Raw genomic sequence first — 16253 nt, forward strand, 5'->3', positions numbered from 1 at the left:
AAAGTGGAGCAGAAGTACACCAGTGGAAAGTAGGGTGAGTTAAGGCTATATGTGATTTTCTTTGCAAAAAGAATAACTAATATACATATATATATAAATTGCATGATGTACTTACCTGAAGGAGTGTAGAGAAACTGTTGAGGAGCCAGAACCTGAAAGAAAAGATAAGTGATTGGGTATGTAATGTATTGAAATTGTATCCTAATACAATATACACTAACACTATACACCCCAAGTATAATACTGTCATTACATAGTATGGGCTTTCCCAGGTTAGCCTAGATAATTTATATCAAATACAAATCTGGGTGGAGGCACTATTTACTAACTGGTAACGAAGGGTTACACTTTAATAGAAAAATAAGGGTGTTTTGCTAATGAAAGCATTGCCCTTTTAAATTTTGGGCTTAAACACGATGGGAAGTAATGGCTTTTACAAGTTGCTGCTTAGCAAACGAACCCCATTGCCTCAATAAAGTCTGAACTCACGGCACACTCTGGGGGGTATCCAATTAGCTTCGGTATATTACCACAGCTAATTACCTCGCCCGGGGCTATCCACATAACCCCGAAGTTGGCCTGACGCTGGCAATTATATGAATTTTTTTTTCAGGACTGATGTGTCCCGAAAAAGATTCCATTCTAATTTCCGTTTTTTCATCTGGAAAAAGGCGAAAACACATGGGTCCACGAGCTTATCGCGGCACCTATGTGTTTTCATTGGAACTATCCTATTATTTCGACCAAAATAGTAGGATAGGATGAAAAAAAACATTGGCGAAAATCGGGGATAATCGCTGAGAAATACCCATTTTTAGCCAATCGCGGGGGTCAATTAGCACCCGAACAATGGATACCGCTCTAAATAAGTTACTAAAATTGTCAAAGCTCAACATGAGTTTTTTAACCACTTAATTGACATTTTTTTTTCCAAAAAACGCTCAGAAATTGAAATTTTTATGATTGAATTAGGTCAAGAACTTCAGTGATCAATATATCGGACCATCAATGTTCAAAACATTGTAACCTTTTTCTTTAACCTTTAATGATCGATCCTTTTCAGAAATATTCACTCCAGTGAGCACTTCTCTCAACTCAACTCCACTTTCCACACTTTCTTCTGGCGGGAAAACAGCACAGAGCCATGGGGAAAGATAACTGTACAGTGGGTCTGATTCAGAGACGGACGCTTATGCGATCGCAGCTGCATTTTCGTACACAATGCAGCTGCGAAAATATGCTAATATTAACAAAGATCACCTGAGCATAAAGACGCCCACTGTTACGGCCATCTTACATTTGGGGCAGGTCTAACCTGCCGCAGCCTTGGGTGCTATTCTGACATGCAGAGCTGTGTATGCAATCACAGTGGTTAATTTATGCACGCCCATGTAACGGCATTTAAACAGACAGACACGCCTGCTTTTTTCTGACCACTCCCAATTACCTCTCCCAAACTCTGGCAGTCTGTCACTCACATAGCGATGGATTCCTCTGTGCATGCGTAATCACAATGCAATCACAGCGCACGTGCAGTGCGGTGCATGCACAATGGCAAACAATCGCTCGATCTGCGTGAAAGTTGCATTAGTGTCCATCTCTGAATCATGCCCAGTTTCCTCATCGCCACCTGGTGGCAATGTTTGATAATGGTAGTTTTCATTTCTAATGTTGCCTTTTAAAAAAAACAATATTTAGTACTGCTATGACAGTTTCTCACTACGTAAGGTAAGTATTGCATATAATACAGGAGGAGTTGCCATCCAGGCAACTAACCAGGAGCAGCATGTTCCTAAGCAAATCTTGGATGGCCGACTGACCTTGGCGGCACCCTTCTTTAGCCAGAGTCCCTTGCGAGTGCCATCCTGGCCAACCCCTAGTTACAGCCTGAGTGTAGTCTATAACTAATGAGGGTGCTGTTGAGATCTTGGAGAGATCTCAACTGCTGATACTGGTAATAAACTGTAAGGGGCATTCATGATGCACAAAGATTTTGGATGGCATTAGATGGGTAAGAGAGATCTATTGGGGTAGCTATGAATGATCATTTGTTTGTGCCCAGCAATGTGCAAAGCTCCAGAAAAAGTAAGACTTTTTTAAGTCTAATATTCGAAAGTGGTAAAAAGCTGTTAATGGTCACAAGCAGGATGCAGTCACCATGTTGACATTGAAAATGTTGACAGTCATGTCGGCACCATAATAAAAACAGTTATGACGTGGACATCGTTGAAATGTAGACATGGAATATGTCGTCATCTGCAAAATATCGACAGGTGAAATGGCAACATTCTGCAGAATGCAAGCATTAAGGTTAGTATGCGGGGTGAGGGCAAGTGTTAGGCTGCAGGGTGAGGGTTGGTGTTAGAATTATGGTTAGGGGTCAGAGTGCTGGATCTCTGCATCACTTTGCACTGCCAGACTCGGAAGACACTACTGCACTGCCACAGCTGAATGGAAGTAAGTGGGTAAGTGACCAACGCACTGCTGGGACCAGCTGTTTAGTCGACGTTCTGAGCATGTAGACATTTCCTCAGTCAGGGCTGTAACTAGGGTGGTGCGACATGTACCATGGCACAGGGCACCGTAGGGCAGGGGGCGCTGCTCCAGCCTATCAATTTTCTGTGTATAATCATTCTAACTTGAAGCTTCCTTTTCTTTTATTCCCGGCATTTCCTGGCAACCCCTATCTCCTCACTGACCCATTACCCCTTCCCATCCTCTTTTATTTAACACACACATTTCAAAATACTCTCATACCTAGGACTCAAACCTATGACCTCTCACATGGCAATCAGACACTATACACATGGAGCTAACTGCAACACAACCTCAGATAGCAGCCCTGAACACAGCCACCAATTTCCGACTAAGGTGTTACCAGCACACTTCGAGTACCTTTGCAGAGGAGTTCACCTGTCGTCTCAGGGTACATACATGTACCTCCCTGTCATTGATATTTGCTGCATATACACTACAAGTAGCACTCTTTCCATATCTTCAGTCGATGATCTACACTGCCAGCTCCAGGCTTGTGCACGGCTGTTCTAATGGACAAATCCTGCTGCAGGTGCAGCCTCATCAGTGCTTTCCTACATCTAGAGTTGGTGAATTATACTGCATAATTATTGTGTATTATCACTGCAGCCATTGGGTTCACACTGTATTTGGCAGAAACAGTTGGATAACAGTGTTATATCGGGACCAGTACCCCTTCATCATCATAAAAGACAAATCAGAGTTGTCATGCTTCCCCATGAGACCACACCCTTTCTTGGGCATGCATCTATTGGGGATGCAATCGGAAGCCGGCTGACGTAAGCCCGACAGTCGGCTTCCTGATTGCTTTATCCTGGCGAGGGTTAAATGACAGGCGTCTAAATGTAGACGCCTGTCATTTTTCAGATGCCGGGAGACCGGCACCTGGCATCCCTTCGTGAGCGGACAGCCGGGGGGGAGGGCTAGGTTTAGGGCACCCGGGGGGACTTAGGGTTAGGCACCCCCCTGGGAGGGTTAGGGTTACACTAGGGGGAGGGAGGGTTAGGGTTAGGCAACCCCGTGGGGAGGTTAGGGTTAGGCACCCCCCCGGGGGACTTAGGTTCAGGCAGCGGGGAAGGGGGGGTTAGGTTTAGGCACTTAGAGGGGGGGGATTAGGGTTAGGCACAGGGGGGAGGTTAGGGTTAGGCACCCCTAAGGAGGGTTAGGGTTAGGGGGGTTAGGTTACGTTAGTAAGTACTCACCTACGGATGATCAGGATTTCCAGCGCTGTCGGGCTGCCACTGCCGGGATCTCTTCATTTGTCTGCCTGCTGATGCCGGGATTCGAACTCCCGGCCATGCGGCCGGCGGTATTTCATACCGCTTCCCATCTATTGACCCTATTTGAACAAATGGGGTGTGGGGCACCAGTGCTCTTTCTGGCTCAGGGCACCAAAAAGTCTAGTTACGGCTCTGTATTCAGTGTTCATCATGCTAAACATGTCAACAAGCCGGATGTCAATGACAGGATTATGTCAAATTAACAAGAAAAATGTCAAGAAAACATGTTGAACCCATAACAAACATTTATCTAATTGTTGACAACATACATTGGCCCTCATTTAGTGGATGTGCACCTCATCTGCCCAGCTCACTTCAAGGTGACCTCTGCTCTCAGGAGACATCCCTGCAATGTGCCTAGGCTTGTGGGCAGGCAGAGGAAACTAATGAGCCACACTGTGCTAAAGTGTAAATGTCACATTAATTCATTAATATTTTTCCTAAAATATTTTTTTGGGTGATTTGCCTGATTAATAGTTTGAAATAGAACACACTTACAATGAATGAAAGGCTGACCTTGATGGCCTTCTTTCTTTTCCACGTTACTTATTAACTTCTTATAGGTGTATATTTACTAAAGGTCGATTTTAATTGATTTAAAATCGATCATCATCAATGTTTTGTTTCTGGGGCTAAATCACACATTTACCAATACTTAAAAAACTAAATAAAAGTGTTAGTAAATGTGTGATTTAGCCACAGAAACACAACATAGATGTAATTTGATTTTGGCCGTCTCTTCCACTCCACTCATTGGCCAACCTTTCATTCAACTGTTTGTGAAAAATACTATGCGCCCTTCTGCACCGGATGGAACATCCCTAAATGTGCTCTCTGCCCCCCCTTGTGACCTTTCAATTATCTTTCTCTGCAATATGAAATCTCAGTTTTGCACTATTGTGTAAAACCAAGCACACATGATATATTGGACCTGATTCAGAGTTAGGAGAGATTAGAAATAAAAGGTTAAAAAATAAGATCAAAACCATATTGCACTTCAATTGGGGCAGATATAAAATGAGCAGATAGTTTTAGCGTTGGGAAGAAATGTATACTGCATTTTCTTAGGGGATAATTCAGAGTAGCAAAGCGCAAAAAAAGAGTAACTTTGCACCTTGGCTAAACCACTGTGCACTGCAGGTGGGGCAGATTTGCACCCCTTGCACTGCAACATGCTTTGTTCCAGGAGCAAATTACTCCTTTGTTGCTCCTAACCCTAAATCAGGCCCTTTGCTAGTATTTCTTTTATATAAGTCAAATGTGGTTTAGGTTCAGAGTATCTTTAAGTGAAAGTTGTTTTGGGAAGTTGTTTTAATAAGGGAGCTGGACCATATGTATATAGGTGGTCAGTGCCACAAGCCGACACGCAGAAATATTGCTTTGCACACATGGGGGGGAATTCAATTCAGCGCGATGTTGAACAGCGATGGGAGGGATCTCCCGCAGCTATTCAATACACCGCGCTGTTTGGGCGGGCTAAGGATTTCTTCTCGCACCCCCCTGGGGATGCGAGGAAAAATCCGACCAAAGTTCCGGGCGCTCAGCTGTTTTTCTGCATAGTGCGGCACTGACAGCCGCTTACCCGGCACTTTGGTCAGAGGATGCCAGTTACCACGCCTTAAAACCTTTGTTAAGGCGCGATAACAGGCATTCTCCGACCACACAGTGCACTGAATTGAATAGCTCCGGGCGAGAAGAAATCCGGCGCTATTCAATTCGCGTTGAATTGAATTCTCCAGTGACGTAACTAGGGTATTTGGAGCCCAGGGCAAATTTGAAAAGGGAGCACCCCCCCCCCCCCCCCGATGTGCGCGCGCTGTAAAAAAAATGGGCGTGGTCACTTAAAAATGTGACGTGTCTACATGACACACCCCTTTATTTTCACACTGAATATTCCTATCCATATGCACCTTAACACCAGTAGTACCCCTTATACAGTACCCCCAGTATGCAGTTGTGGTCCCTCTTATGCAGGCCCATAGTAGTGCTCCTTATACAGTATCCCCAGTAGTGGTCCCTCTTATACAGCCCCCAATTAGTTCCCCTTACTCAGTACCCCCAGTAGTGCCCCCCCCAAATGCAGTGCCCCATGTAGTGTTCCCCCTTATGCAGTGCCCCCAGTAGCAGTCCCCACAATGCAGTGCGCCCAGTAGCAGTCCCCACAATGCAGTGCGCCCAGTAGCAGTATCCCCTTATGCAGTGCCCTTTATATAGTGCCCCCACTAGAATTCCCCCCATGCAGTGCCCTTTATATAGTGCCCCCAGCAGTAGTCCCCCCCATGCAGTTTTCCCAGTAGTGGTCCCCCTTATGCAGGCGCCCAGTAGTGATCCCCCCTATCCAGTTCCCCCTGTAGTGGCCCTTCCTATTATTGCCCCCAGTAGTGGTCCCCCCAGTGCAGTGCCTCTAGTAGTAGGCCCCTTTTATAATGCCCGAAGTGGTAGTTCCCCCCAAGTAGTAGTCCCCAGTAGAGGTTCCCCCTCCCGATTAAGTGCCCCCAGTAGTAGCCACCCCCCAGTAGAGGTCCTCCCAATAATGGAGCCCCCAGTAGTAGCCACCCCTCCCTCGTTGTACCCCCACCCCCAGTAGAGGTCCCCACAGTAGTAGCCGCCCCCCCCTCCCCCATTGTGCCCCCAGTAGTGCAGACAGGTTTAAAAAATATATATATATAAAAATATACTTACTTGAATCCACGCTGCTGCTCCGGACCGTGACACCGCTCCCGCCGCCACCGCCGCCCGCCAGTCCTCCCGGGCTGGCGCGCTCAGCATTATGGAAGAGACGTCATGATGTCATGACGTCTGTCCCATTACCCACTGCAGGAGCCAGATGGAAGCCCGGCTCTTGCAGTGGGTGCTGCAGCAGTCAATGAGAGTCTATCTGACTCTCATTGGCTGCTGTTTAAAATATGCATCGCCGCCAGTGCTGGCGGCGATGCGTGTGTTATGCACAGCCTGAGCCCGCCTCCTAGTGCTATTGGGCAAGCACTCAGGGTGAGGGAATGGGCTCAGCTGTGCAGCACAGGACCGGCGCTGGAAGCCTAGCGCCGGTCCTTTGTAAATTTGTAGCTCTGACTGCACTCACTGCGGTCGGCGCTACACTGGTGGCTAACTAGGGCGGGCCAGACCATGGCCAGCGGTGCCCCCCCACTCCACCGGTCCCAAGGCGCGCAGGGCACGCACCCGCTCACCCTGCCCTAGTTACACTACTGGAATTCCCCCCATGGTTTGAGCAATTGTTTGATTCAAGGCCTAATTCAGCGATGGACGCTAACTCGATCGCAGTTGCGATTGCTCACGGAACACAGCTGCGAAATTATGCTAATGCATGTCAAAGCATAAAGATGCCCACTGCTGTCTTCTCACCTGCGTAAATATCGTTACCATCGACGCACATCGGGGGGCCATGTTGCCCTTGTGGCAGGTCTGACCTGTTGCAGATATGGCAGCTCTCCTGACACGCTGAGCTGCGTAGGAGATTGCAAGTGCTAATTTATGCACGCCCATGTAACGGCGTTCAGACGGTCAGACACGTCTACGTTTTTCTAACCACTCCCCATTACCACCCCAAACCCTGACAGCCTGTCACTCACTTTATAATGGATTCCTCTGTGCATCTGAAATCTCAGTGTGATCGCTGCAATGTCAAACAATCGCTCAATCTGCGTATATGTAATCGCCATTGTGTTCATCACTGAATCCGGCACTCAGAGAGAGCAGATATATGTTCTTGGAATTATTTAAATATATGAGCACAAAAAGGTTTAAGGGTATAAAAGGTAATGTGCAATTTTGTCTTTGCACATCATAAACATTCCCTGTACAAGAAAAGGCAACTAAACACACATTTACTGTATAGGCAGCTAAAAGTGGCATACTGTTAAACATCAATTGCTCTGTAGGGTAAAGCTTTTTTAGTTTAATGTTGTTTCATTTATAAAGCACTTTTGTATGAGAAAAATTGACATGAGAATGAGATGCTAATATCCACTGGCTCCTAATGTCAATCAATATGAAATGATTGGTCTTCATCTCATGGCTCAGGATGCTCCTATTATAACCGCCATATGATTGAAGTCTTTCAATTTCCTTTTTTTATAACTTTTGCTCTTTGATTGGAAAGTAGCAGAGCAGTTACAGATCTAGATTTCTCTTTGTAATGTATTTCACTGTACACAATTCAAACTCCCCAATTTATCTCACTAGAAAGCTACAGTATCTCAGGAATTACTGCTAGACTTGGCTGCTGAGAGCTTACAGTTGTCAGAGGTTATTAGATAGTTAATGAATATAATGTGTGTGATAATTGCTATTGTGATTAATCTAATAAGCACATACAGTATTATCCTCGATAGTTTATGCTAGATGTGTACTGAATGCAAATTCTTCTGGTAATTGTTTAATAATATAGAAGCAAATATGTTATTATATAATAACAATGTCATGCAATAGCTTATGCAAATGTGTGGGAGACACTCTATTAATGCAAGGTTCACATATGAATAAAAACAGAAACATTAAGGTAGAATACCGCTGTTAGTGTTTTACTTTTTAATCTATTTTTTTACCTATTTACTGTAAATTTAATATTATTGTTTGTGAGAAACATATCAGAATATGCCTGTCACATTTAAGTGTGACTATTTGTAGGCTGATCTCATTTTATGAATTAGTGATATTTCTCAAACATGAGTCACTCATTTATAATACGTCATAATTAATCACATTTTTCAAGTGCGGCAAATCCTAAGTGAAAGTGTCAGCTATACCAGTAGGAAGAGAACAACAGGGATTCATTAAAGGGTCTTTATATTCTGTCCACAAACACAAATAGGTATTATTGGCCACAGAAAAAAAGGTTAGTAACCAACAAATTCATCAAATACATTGGGACAGACTATATGAGGCAGGTTGGATTTATAAGCTGTCCTCTCAACAGCGCTGTCCTAAGATTGTCCCTAGCCTGCTTATAAATCAGAGTTGTAGCACAGCAATTTTCCACTCTGTGGTGGTGGCATCGCCCCACTGAACATGTGATGTTTTGACATAATGCTGAGGGAGCGTGGCTACCGGGACTATGGACAAGAGCAGTACCTGAGCTTCCTACGGTGCCGTCTCTGAGACTCAGCTCCCTGGGCAGTGGCACTGTTTTCACACCCCTAGTTACGACCCTGTTGGAAATAGAGCAGAGCTGAGTGTAGGCCTGGGTACTGAGAGGACATGGCTAAATACAGGGAAGGTGAGGGAACACCCCTTAAAAAAGGAAAAAAAAATTCTGGCGTTGAAAAGCGACTGCACAGATGGCGCCAATGGCCGAACAAGGGGGTGGGATCGCAGCAGTCCTTACAGGGGTACTTTTGTCCTCTTTAGCTTGGCAGCTGACATGGACCAGGCCCCCCCTGGACCCCTCAAACAAGCCAGGGCCTGGGTAATTAATACACCACCATCTCGGCGCCCCTAGGTGCATATTTGTGACTATGCAGAGTTGTATGGAATTTTGGAGCATCAATACTTATGATCAAAGAGGTGTAAATGGGATGGGAAGAGCATCAATGAGGTAGTGTTCATGCAAATGCAGGCCATACATGGAATACACCTCTTAAGAGCTGTATCTTTTGCTCCTATGCAGGGGTGCACTCATGTCTTATATGTAAAATATACTTTTTGTGAGAGTTTTTCTTTGAGTAACTTACTCCTATTTTACCTTCCAAATCTACCCCAGAGGGAATGGGTAGGAAGTCCTGGCGTCGGGATTAGAATAGGCGTTGGTATTTCGACACCTATCTTAAGTCCCTTGGATTCGGGTGTCGGTATTGAGACTGGCGGAACTACATCCCCCCCAAACTGTTTAGTACATTTGCTATTGGTATTCTGATGTCTTTACTATTTTATGCATTAAGCAATAAGCAGCTTATTTTGTAATGATGCATAAGACAAGCTTCAAATACTAAAAAGTAAAAGAGTACAGTACATAAGACCTCATTCATCACAGATCGTGTTTGTGATCGCTGCTGCGATTATGCTCGCAGGTCTGCAGAGAAAATATGCTAATGAAATGCAGTCGCAAAGCCGTCGCACAGCCAGCATAGAGACACCCACTACTGCTATCTCACATCTGTATACCTTGCAGTCAGATGCGTTTCAAGAGAGGAAGGGGCCTGTATGCAGTCTCCGTCACGGGCCCCCTCCTCTCAGTCCGGCAACCGGCAGCGCACTGAGCGCAGTGCAGCACTGATAGACTCTGGGCACTAGAGCGTGCCCAGAGTCTTTAGCGTATGTGCAGGTCACCGGGAATTTGCTCACGGCGGCCATTTTCCCTGTACTGTACTGTGCATGCTCAAAACACGGAAAAATGGCCGTCGTTTTTGACAGAGGTGCCGGTGGCTACGTGGAACTCCTGACTGGTAAGTATAATATGGGTGCAAGGACCACACACCCTATACCCATTATAAATACGCCCCTGCTTGCAGTCCTGCATATACATCAGGAATATCAGGTAACATAGGCCCCTCACACACAATTACAACAGGTCTGACCTTACTCAGAAATTGCTAACCTCATTGCACGCAATGAGTACTAATGCCGCGTATGCCGTCGCAGTGGCTAATTTATGCGGCAAACGGACAGGCACGTCTGCGTTTCTCCAACCACTCCCCCTTCACCACCCCAAAGGCTGTCGTACCTTACTTCAGTCTGCGATGGCTTTGATTTTGCTTAAGTGATCGCAATGCTAACTCACACACGCACACTGCGGCATACGCATGCGCAGTACACACCATCAGCCGAACTGCGTACGCTGTGACAGTTGCGATCCGTGATTAATCAGGTCCTTAAAAGAAACAAATAATTACAGAAAAAACCTTTATGGCTTGATTAACTTATGATTAATTAGATCACAGTGTAATTGCATAGGACAATATACAGTAAAATAACTATCTGATTAGCACCAACATTACAGGGCAAATATTAAATAATCATTGTGTGTGTTATTTTTCTTTTTTATCTTCAAGGTAACATCAGGAACACAGAGAAGCTAAGCTATGATAAGCAGCACCAATATGAGATAAAAGTTACTGCTTATGATTGCGGCCAGAAGCACACAGCAGAAGAGGTCACTGTGAAAGTGGATGTAAAGCCAGTGTGCAAACCGGGGTGGCAAGGTAAGAAACTTTTCTCCACCTCTTTCTTATACTGCATACCAATGTTTCTCTTCTACAGAGACTTTTATTACTGTTTTCCCAGCTCTGAATAACAAGTTTCCTGAAATATTGGGCTTCTCAGTTCTCACAGGCAGATAAGTGCTGGTGTGGCTCTATGACCTTAGAGCTTGTACTGACTCGTGCTGGTCTCAGGCAGCAGGAGACACTTAATACTGTTGCATTTCTACTAACACAGGCAGCATCTCCTCCTGATGAGTGTTAAAGAAAACATCAGGATATTATAGTCAACTCATACTGAAAATAGAAAAGTTAATTCCAAGTGGGATGCACAGGAATATTTCGCCAGTGGTTTATAGATTGTTGATTGAGCAAAAGTAGTGATGTCATTGCTCATATCTGAAGAGCAGCAATGTGACTCCTTTGATGTCACTTGACTCATTTAACAGGTGTTCCTTGATGGAATGTATAAGTATCCGTGACAGGGACGGCAGCAGAAATCTTGGGGCCCGGCACACTCATGTTTTTGAGGACCCCATCCCTCCTCAGTAGGTACAGACTGGTCGGCCATTGGCTCATCTGCCCATCCCCGCCTGTGTCTCTCAGCCGTATACACCTGTGTATGTCCAGTCTCATCCCCATGCTGTCTCTCAGCCTCATCCCACCTCTGTGTTTGTTCTTAGCCTTATCCCCCCTTGGTCTCTCAGCCTCATTTCCCACCAAGTGTTACTCAAGCTCTTTCCCACCCCATTGCATCTCAGCATCATCCTCTTTCTGTGTGTTTAAGCCTTACTCCCCCTCCTGTGTCTCTCAACCTGTGTCTTTCAGCATCATTTATTCCCCGCCTCATGTTTCAGTCCCATTATCCGGGCCACACTTACCTTCTGCTACCTTATGGTGCTGCAGCTCCTCTTCGTGGGCGGCTTATCTCATCTCCGATCCAGTAGCGTGATGTTATGAGGTCAAGCAAAAAAAAATATTGTTGTACCAATTGCTGGGCTCCTTCTCTTACTGCCTGTGCACTTCTGAATGTAGGCAATGCACAGGCAACGGGGACACGTGAACTGGACTCCCAAGATTCCTGAGGAGCCAGAGCCCCCTTGCACCCCTCTGTCACCGGGTCTGATCAGTGTAGGTAAAACGCACCAGTGTAGGTAAGCAAGCAACTTGTTTAATTTCAAATGGAAAGTTTAGAGACATTATTAATACAATTATTGTTAATTGATATAGCGCCACTTGTTATGCAATGCTGTGCTTAGGAAATATTTGCCATTCACATTAACCCATGCCTCAATGGAATGTCTAAATTCCCTAACTCACAAGAACATGCACTAGGGTACATATAGTCAGTAGACAATTAACCTACCAGTATGTTTTTTGGGATATGGGATGAAAGCCACGCAATCAAGAGGAGAACATACACACTCCACACAGAATCCTAATTAGGGCTCAAACTCATCATCCCAGAGCTGTGAGGAAGAAATGTTACCACAGTGCTGCCCGGCCAAAACATCACTTACTGTTAGCTATATTGTACTTAATAAATATAACACCTTAATGACGTATGTCTCTATTGAGCTGCTTTGCTCTCCTTGCTATATATTAACAATCAGGGAAGTAGAAAATGACCTTGAAGATACAAAGGACATTTTATTATTCTTCAGAGTGTGTGTGATGTCTGTATTTACCACATTGCTTCTGTGTAAGCGTGTTGCCCATGCAATGCCTATCCCCTCTATAAATTACATCGTCAGAAGATAATATGTGCATGGCGAATTTTCATTTTACGGCCAAAAGAATCAACTTAACTGGCTCATCAGTTTCAATTTGAGTTTTCCATATATCAGTGAGCCACACAGACTTAACAGGGGTCTGAGCCAAGACAACTAACACAATTGCAAAGAATACATCATCTGGAAGCAAGATGCTTAGGAAGACAGAATTAGATTTGCAACACTGAAATACCCACTCCTTAGCCTTTGGTAAAAATGATTGGTAGCGTCTACAATTCAAAACAGCCTAAATCCACTTCTCCTGCAGAAGAAGCAGTATAGTGGAGAGATTGACGCTGTGTTTTGTGTTCAGGGTAACTACTCCTATCATCATTACTTGCATTTCAAACAAAAAAAACCCGAAATATATCTATATGATATCTCTATATAATGACTTATATTAAAAGTGTTGACTGTAGGTTGAGCTATATGTGGCTTTCTGAGAAGCAATGAAGTCTCTTCTCCTGTTGAGAATCAATTTCTTTTTGCAGTAAGATGAGGAAATGCTTAAATCTTGCATGTATGACTCCTTCGCATTAATACCTAATTTCAGGGCTACATATCTCTACTTGGGAATTTCGGTACTTTATTTACAGAACTTCTCTTATTCAAACTGGGCTTTTTAAATAAAATATCTGTATAAACAGTAACAGTTTGATTTGTCTGTCATACAGTATGTGTAATTTCACTTTTTTCTTCAATTGCTATTTATTTCAGAATACTCCTAGATATGAGTTTTTGAAATGACAACTTTTTATATTCAGAGATGTAGAACAGTCTTTTATATTATTTAGTTTCCTTGATCTGACAATATATCAGGTCTGTCTTCCAATGTACTGTGCATCTCTTGCTACTATGTAATGTAGCTGCATGGATGTCATGCCAATACGTCATATAGCACTGTGCATCTCTTGCCACTATGTAATGTAGATGCGTGGTCCGTGGATGTCTTGCCACTATGTAATGTAGCCCTGTGGATCTCACTCTTGCTACTATGTAATATAGCCCTGTAAATCTCTTGCCACTATGTAATATATCCCTGTGAATGCCATGCCACTACATCATGTAGCTGTGTGTATCTCTTGTCAGTTTGTAATGTAACAGTGTGGACAGCTTTAGGCAACTGCCTAAGGGCGTAGGCCACTAGAGGGCCCGGCTGGGTACATTAAACTAAAAAGTGAAGAATGCCTCAAAGAGATATTGTTCTTCTACATCGCGCTAGAGGCGGCCGTAGGTCTAACCAGCCACAACCGCCACTGTCACCTCAACCCACACATGACCTGGTGTCACTGGCACTTTTAGTGTGAGATTTCCCGTCCGCGTCCGCCAGCATTGACGAGTATGGGTGCCCACCCCCTGGCCTGCTCTGTACTCTGCTTCCCTTAACTCCTCCTTTTCCTTTACAGAAGATGAGTAGTAGAACTGCTGGGGCTGAGCTGTGAGACAGATGCGAACAGTATTAACAAACATTATCCAATCCAACTTATCTGCCCAGTGCTGGTACTGTAAGTCAGCAAGCTCTGGGTTGAGTGTGTAGTTAGTGCAGTGGTTCCCAAACTTTTTGGAATCAGCATTGTTTTCTCGGCACCCCTGGGTCAAAAGTTTGTTATTAAAAAAGTCAGAATAAAATGGGGAACAGGAGCGGTAGGATGAATATTTGCCTAGGGCGCCCAGTAACCCGAAATCGGCCCTGTTTGCCACTATGTAATATATGTAATGTAGCTATATGTATATTTTGCTGCTACTTAATATAGCATTGTTGATAACAATGCACTATGTAATGTAGCTGTGTTTCTCTTGCCAATATGTAATGTATCCCGGTGTATGCCTTGTCATTATTGTATTATCTTTTTTTTATATGGCGCCAGAAGGAATTTGCAGCACCTTACAAAGTACATAAACAGAAACCGTATTGACAGAACAAGAAAAATCTGACTTACAGAACAGAACATAGCAGGACATGGACATGGTTTATAAAAATTGCTGCATCAGCAGATGTAATAACCAAATGCACAGCAGGACTGCAGACGTCAAGGGATAGGTGCCAATGTAGGCAGTGGGGAGGAGATGATGATATAAGTGAGGGGAAGAAAAGCACATGAGGGAAGAGGGCCCTGCTCGTGAGAGCTTATAGTCTAATGGGGAGTGGCAGACGGACAGGAGTGACACAAAGGAGTGAGAGTGTCTATCTCTTGTCACTATGTAATATTAATGTAGCCGTGTGCATGGCCGGATTATAAGGGGGCGGACGAAGCGGTCGTCTAGGGGTCCCCACACATTAGGGGCGCCCACATTGTGGCAAACTTTCCCTCTCTGTCCCGCTCCAAGTCCCGACTCCCGACATCAGTGACAGCACACACAGTCACTGATGGACCATGGCTGCTGATAGAAGTATGGGTAGGGGGCGGAGCCTAATGCTGTGAATTGCCCGTCCCCACCAGAAGCCTGCCTGATGCTGCTGCTGGAAGTCTGCAAAAACAGGTTAGAGTGTGTGTGGCTGCATGCTCTCTCCCTCCCTACCCCCCCCCCTCTCTCTCTCTCTCTCTCTCTCTCTCTCTCTCTCTCTCTCTCTCTCTCACTCCCTATTCCCTCCTGCCCTTTCTCTCTCTCCCTCATGACCTCTCTATGTCCCCTTCTCTCTCCCCTCCCTCTCTCCCTCCCTCTCCCTTACCTCTCTCTTTTTTTCTCTCTCTCCCCCTATTTTCCTGTCCCCCTCCCTCTCCATGTCTCACTCCCTTCCTCTCTCTCCCTTTCTCCCCCCTCTCTCTCTTTCTGTCTCCCTCCTTGGGCAAGATGCATGACGAAACACATTCGGGATGCAATGCATCCCCGACGCTTTTTGCATGCATGATGGCGTTAGCTACACCTGTGTGCATGACGAACACTGCATAGGACCGCTCTCTCAGTGAGAGCGGCCCTTTCCGCTGGCGGGACTTCCGCGGGGGGTGATGGGAGGGATCTGATTGGATCAGATTTTCACCTTACATTCATTCTGTCTCCCCAGTCAGCACCCCTTCTGTCTCCCTAGCCAGCATCCCTTCTGTCTCTCCAGCCAGCCCCCACATCCAGCCCCCTGTAGCCCACAGACACTTACCTTCTATTGTGTATTCTGGATGCTCCTTTTTGCGCTGCAGCTGGCTTCTCTCAGTGGTGCGGTGCGCCTTGTCTCAGAAAAAAAACTTTATTGTACCAGGCAGTCACTGGGAAGCGGAAGCCTAAACGGACCCCACAGTAATGGATAGGTCAGAACCATCTATAACCACTGCCTGCTCTGCTGTAGCGATCAGCAGGGCACAGGCAGTGGTTATAGATGGATCTCTCAGTGCCCCCCTAACAGCTGGAACCCTGAGGACAATGCTTCCATGGCCTCCAGAAGTTCTGCCACTGTGCAACTCACCAAGTATCGGCGTTAGGAGCCAGGAGCAGGCCCCCCTCTCTGTCTGGGCCCCAGTCTCGGCAGTCCCCCACTACAGGCAGACATAAGTACACGCTCTCTTCAGCGGCATGCTGCT

The 16253-nt window shown here is 45.3% G+C and overlaps 1 protein-coding gene across 1 annotated transcript in view; it reads left to right on the forward strand.

Moving 5' to 3' along the window:
- CLSTN2 (calsyntenin 2) overlaps positions 1–16253 on the forward strand; it is a 569746-nt gene that overhangs the window by 293072 nt on the left and 260421 nt on the right. Inside the window, exon 5 of the mRNA XM_088472076.1 lies at positions 10823–10972. Coding sequence (XP_088328202.1) covers positions 10823–10972 — 150 coding nt within the window. The remainder of the gene's footprint in view (positions 1–10822; positions 10973–16253) is intronic.

This window comes from Taudactylus pleione, unplaced genomic scaffold, assembly GCF_031769625.1.
Source record: "Taudactylus pleione unplaced genomic scaffold, aTauple2 ptg000120l, whole genome shotgun sequence".
NCBI classification, from domain to species: Eukaryota; Metazoa; Chordata; class Amphibia; order Anura; family Myobatrachidae; genus Taudactylus; species Taudactylus pleione.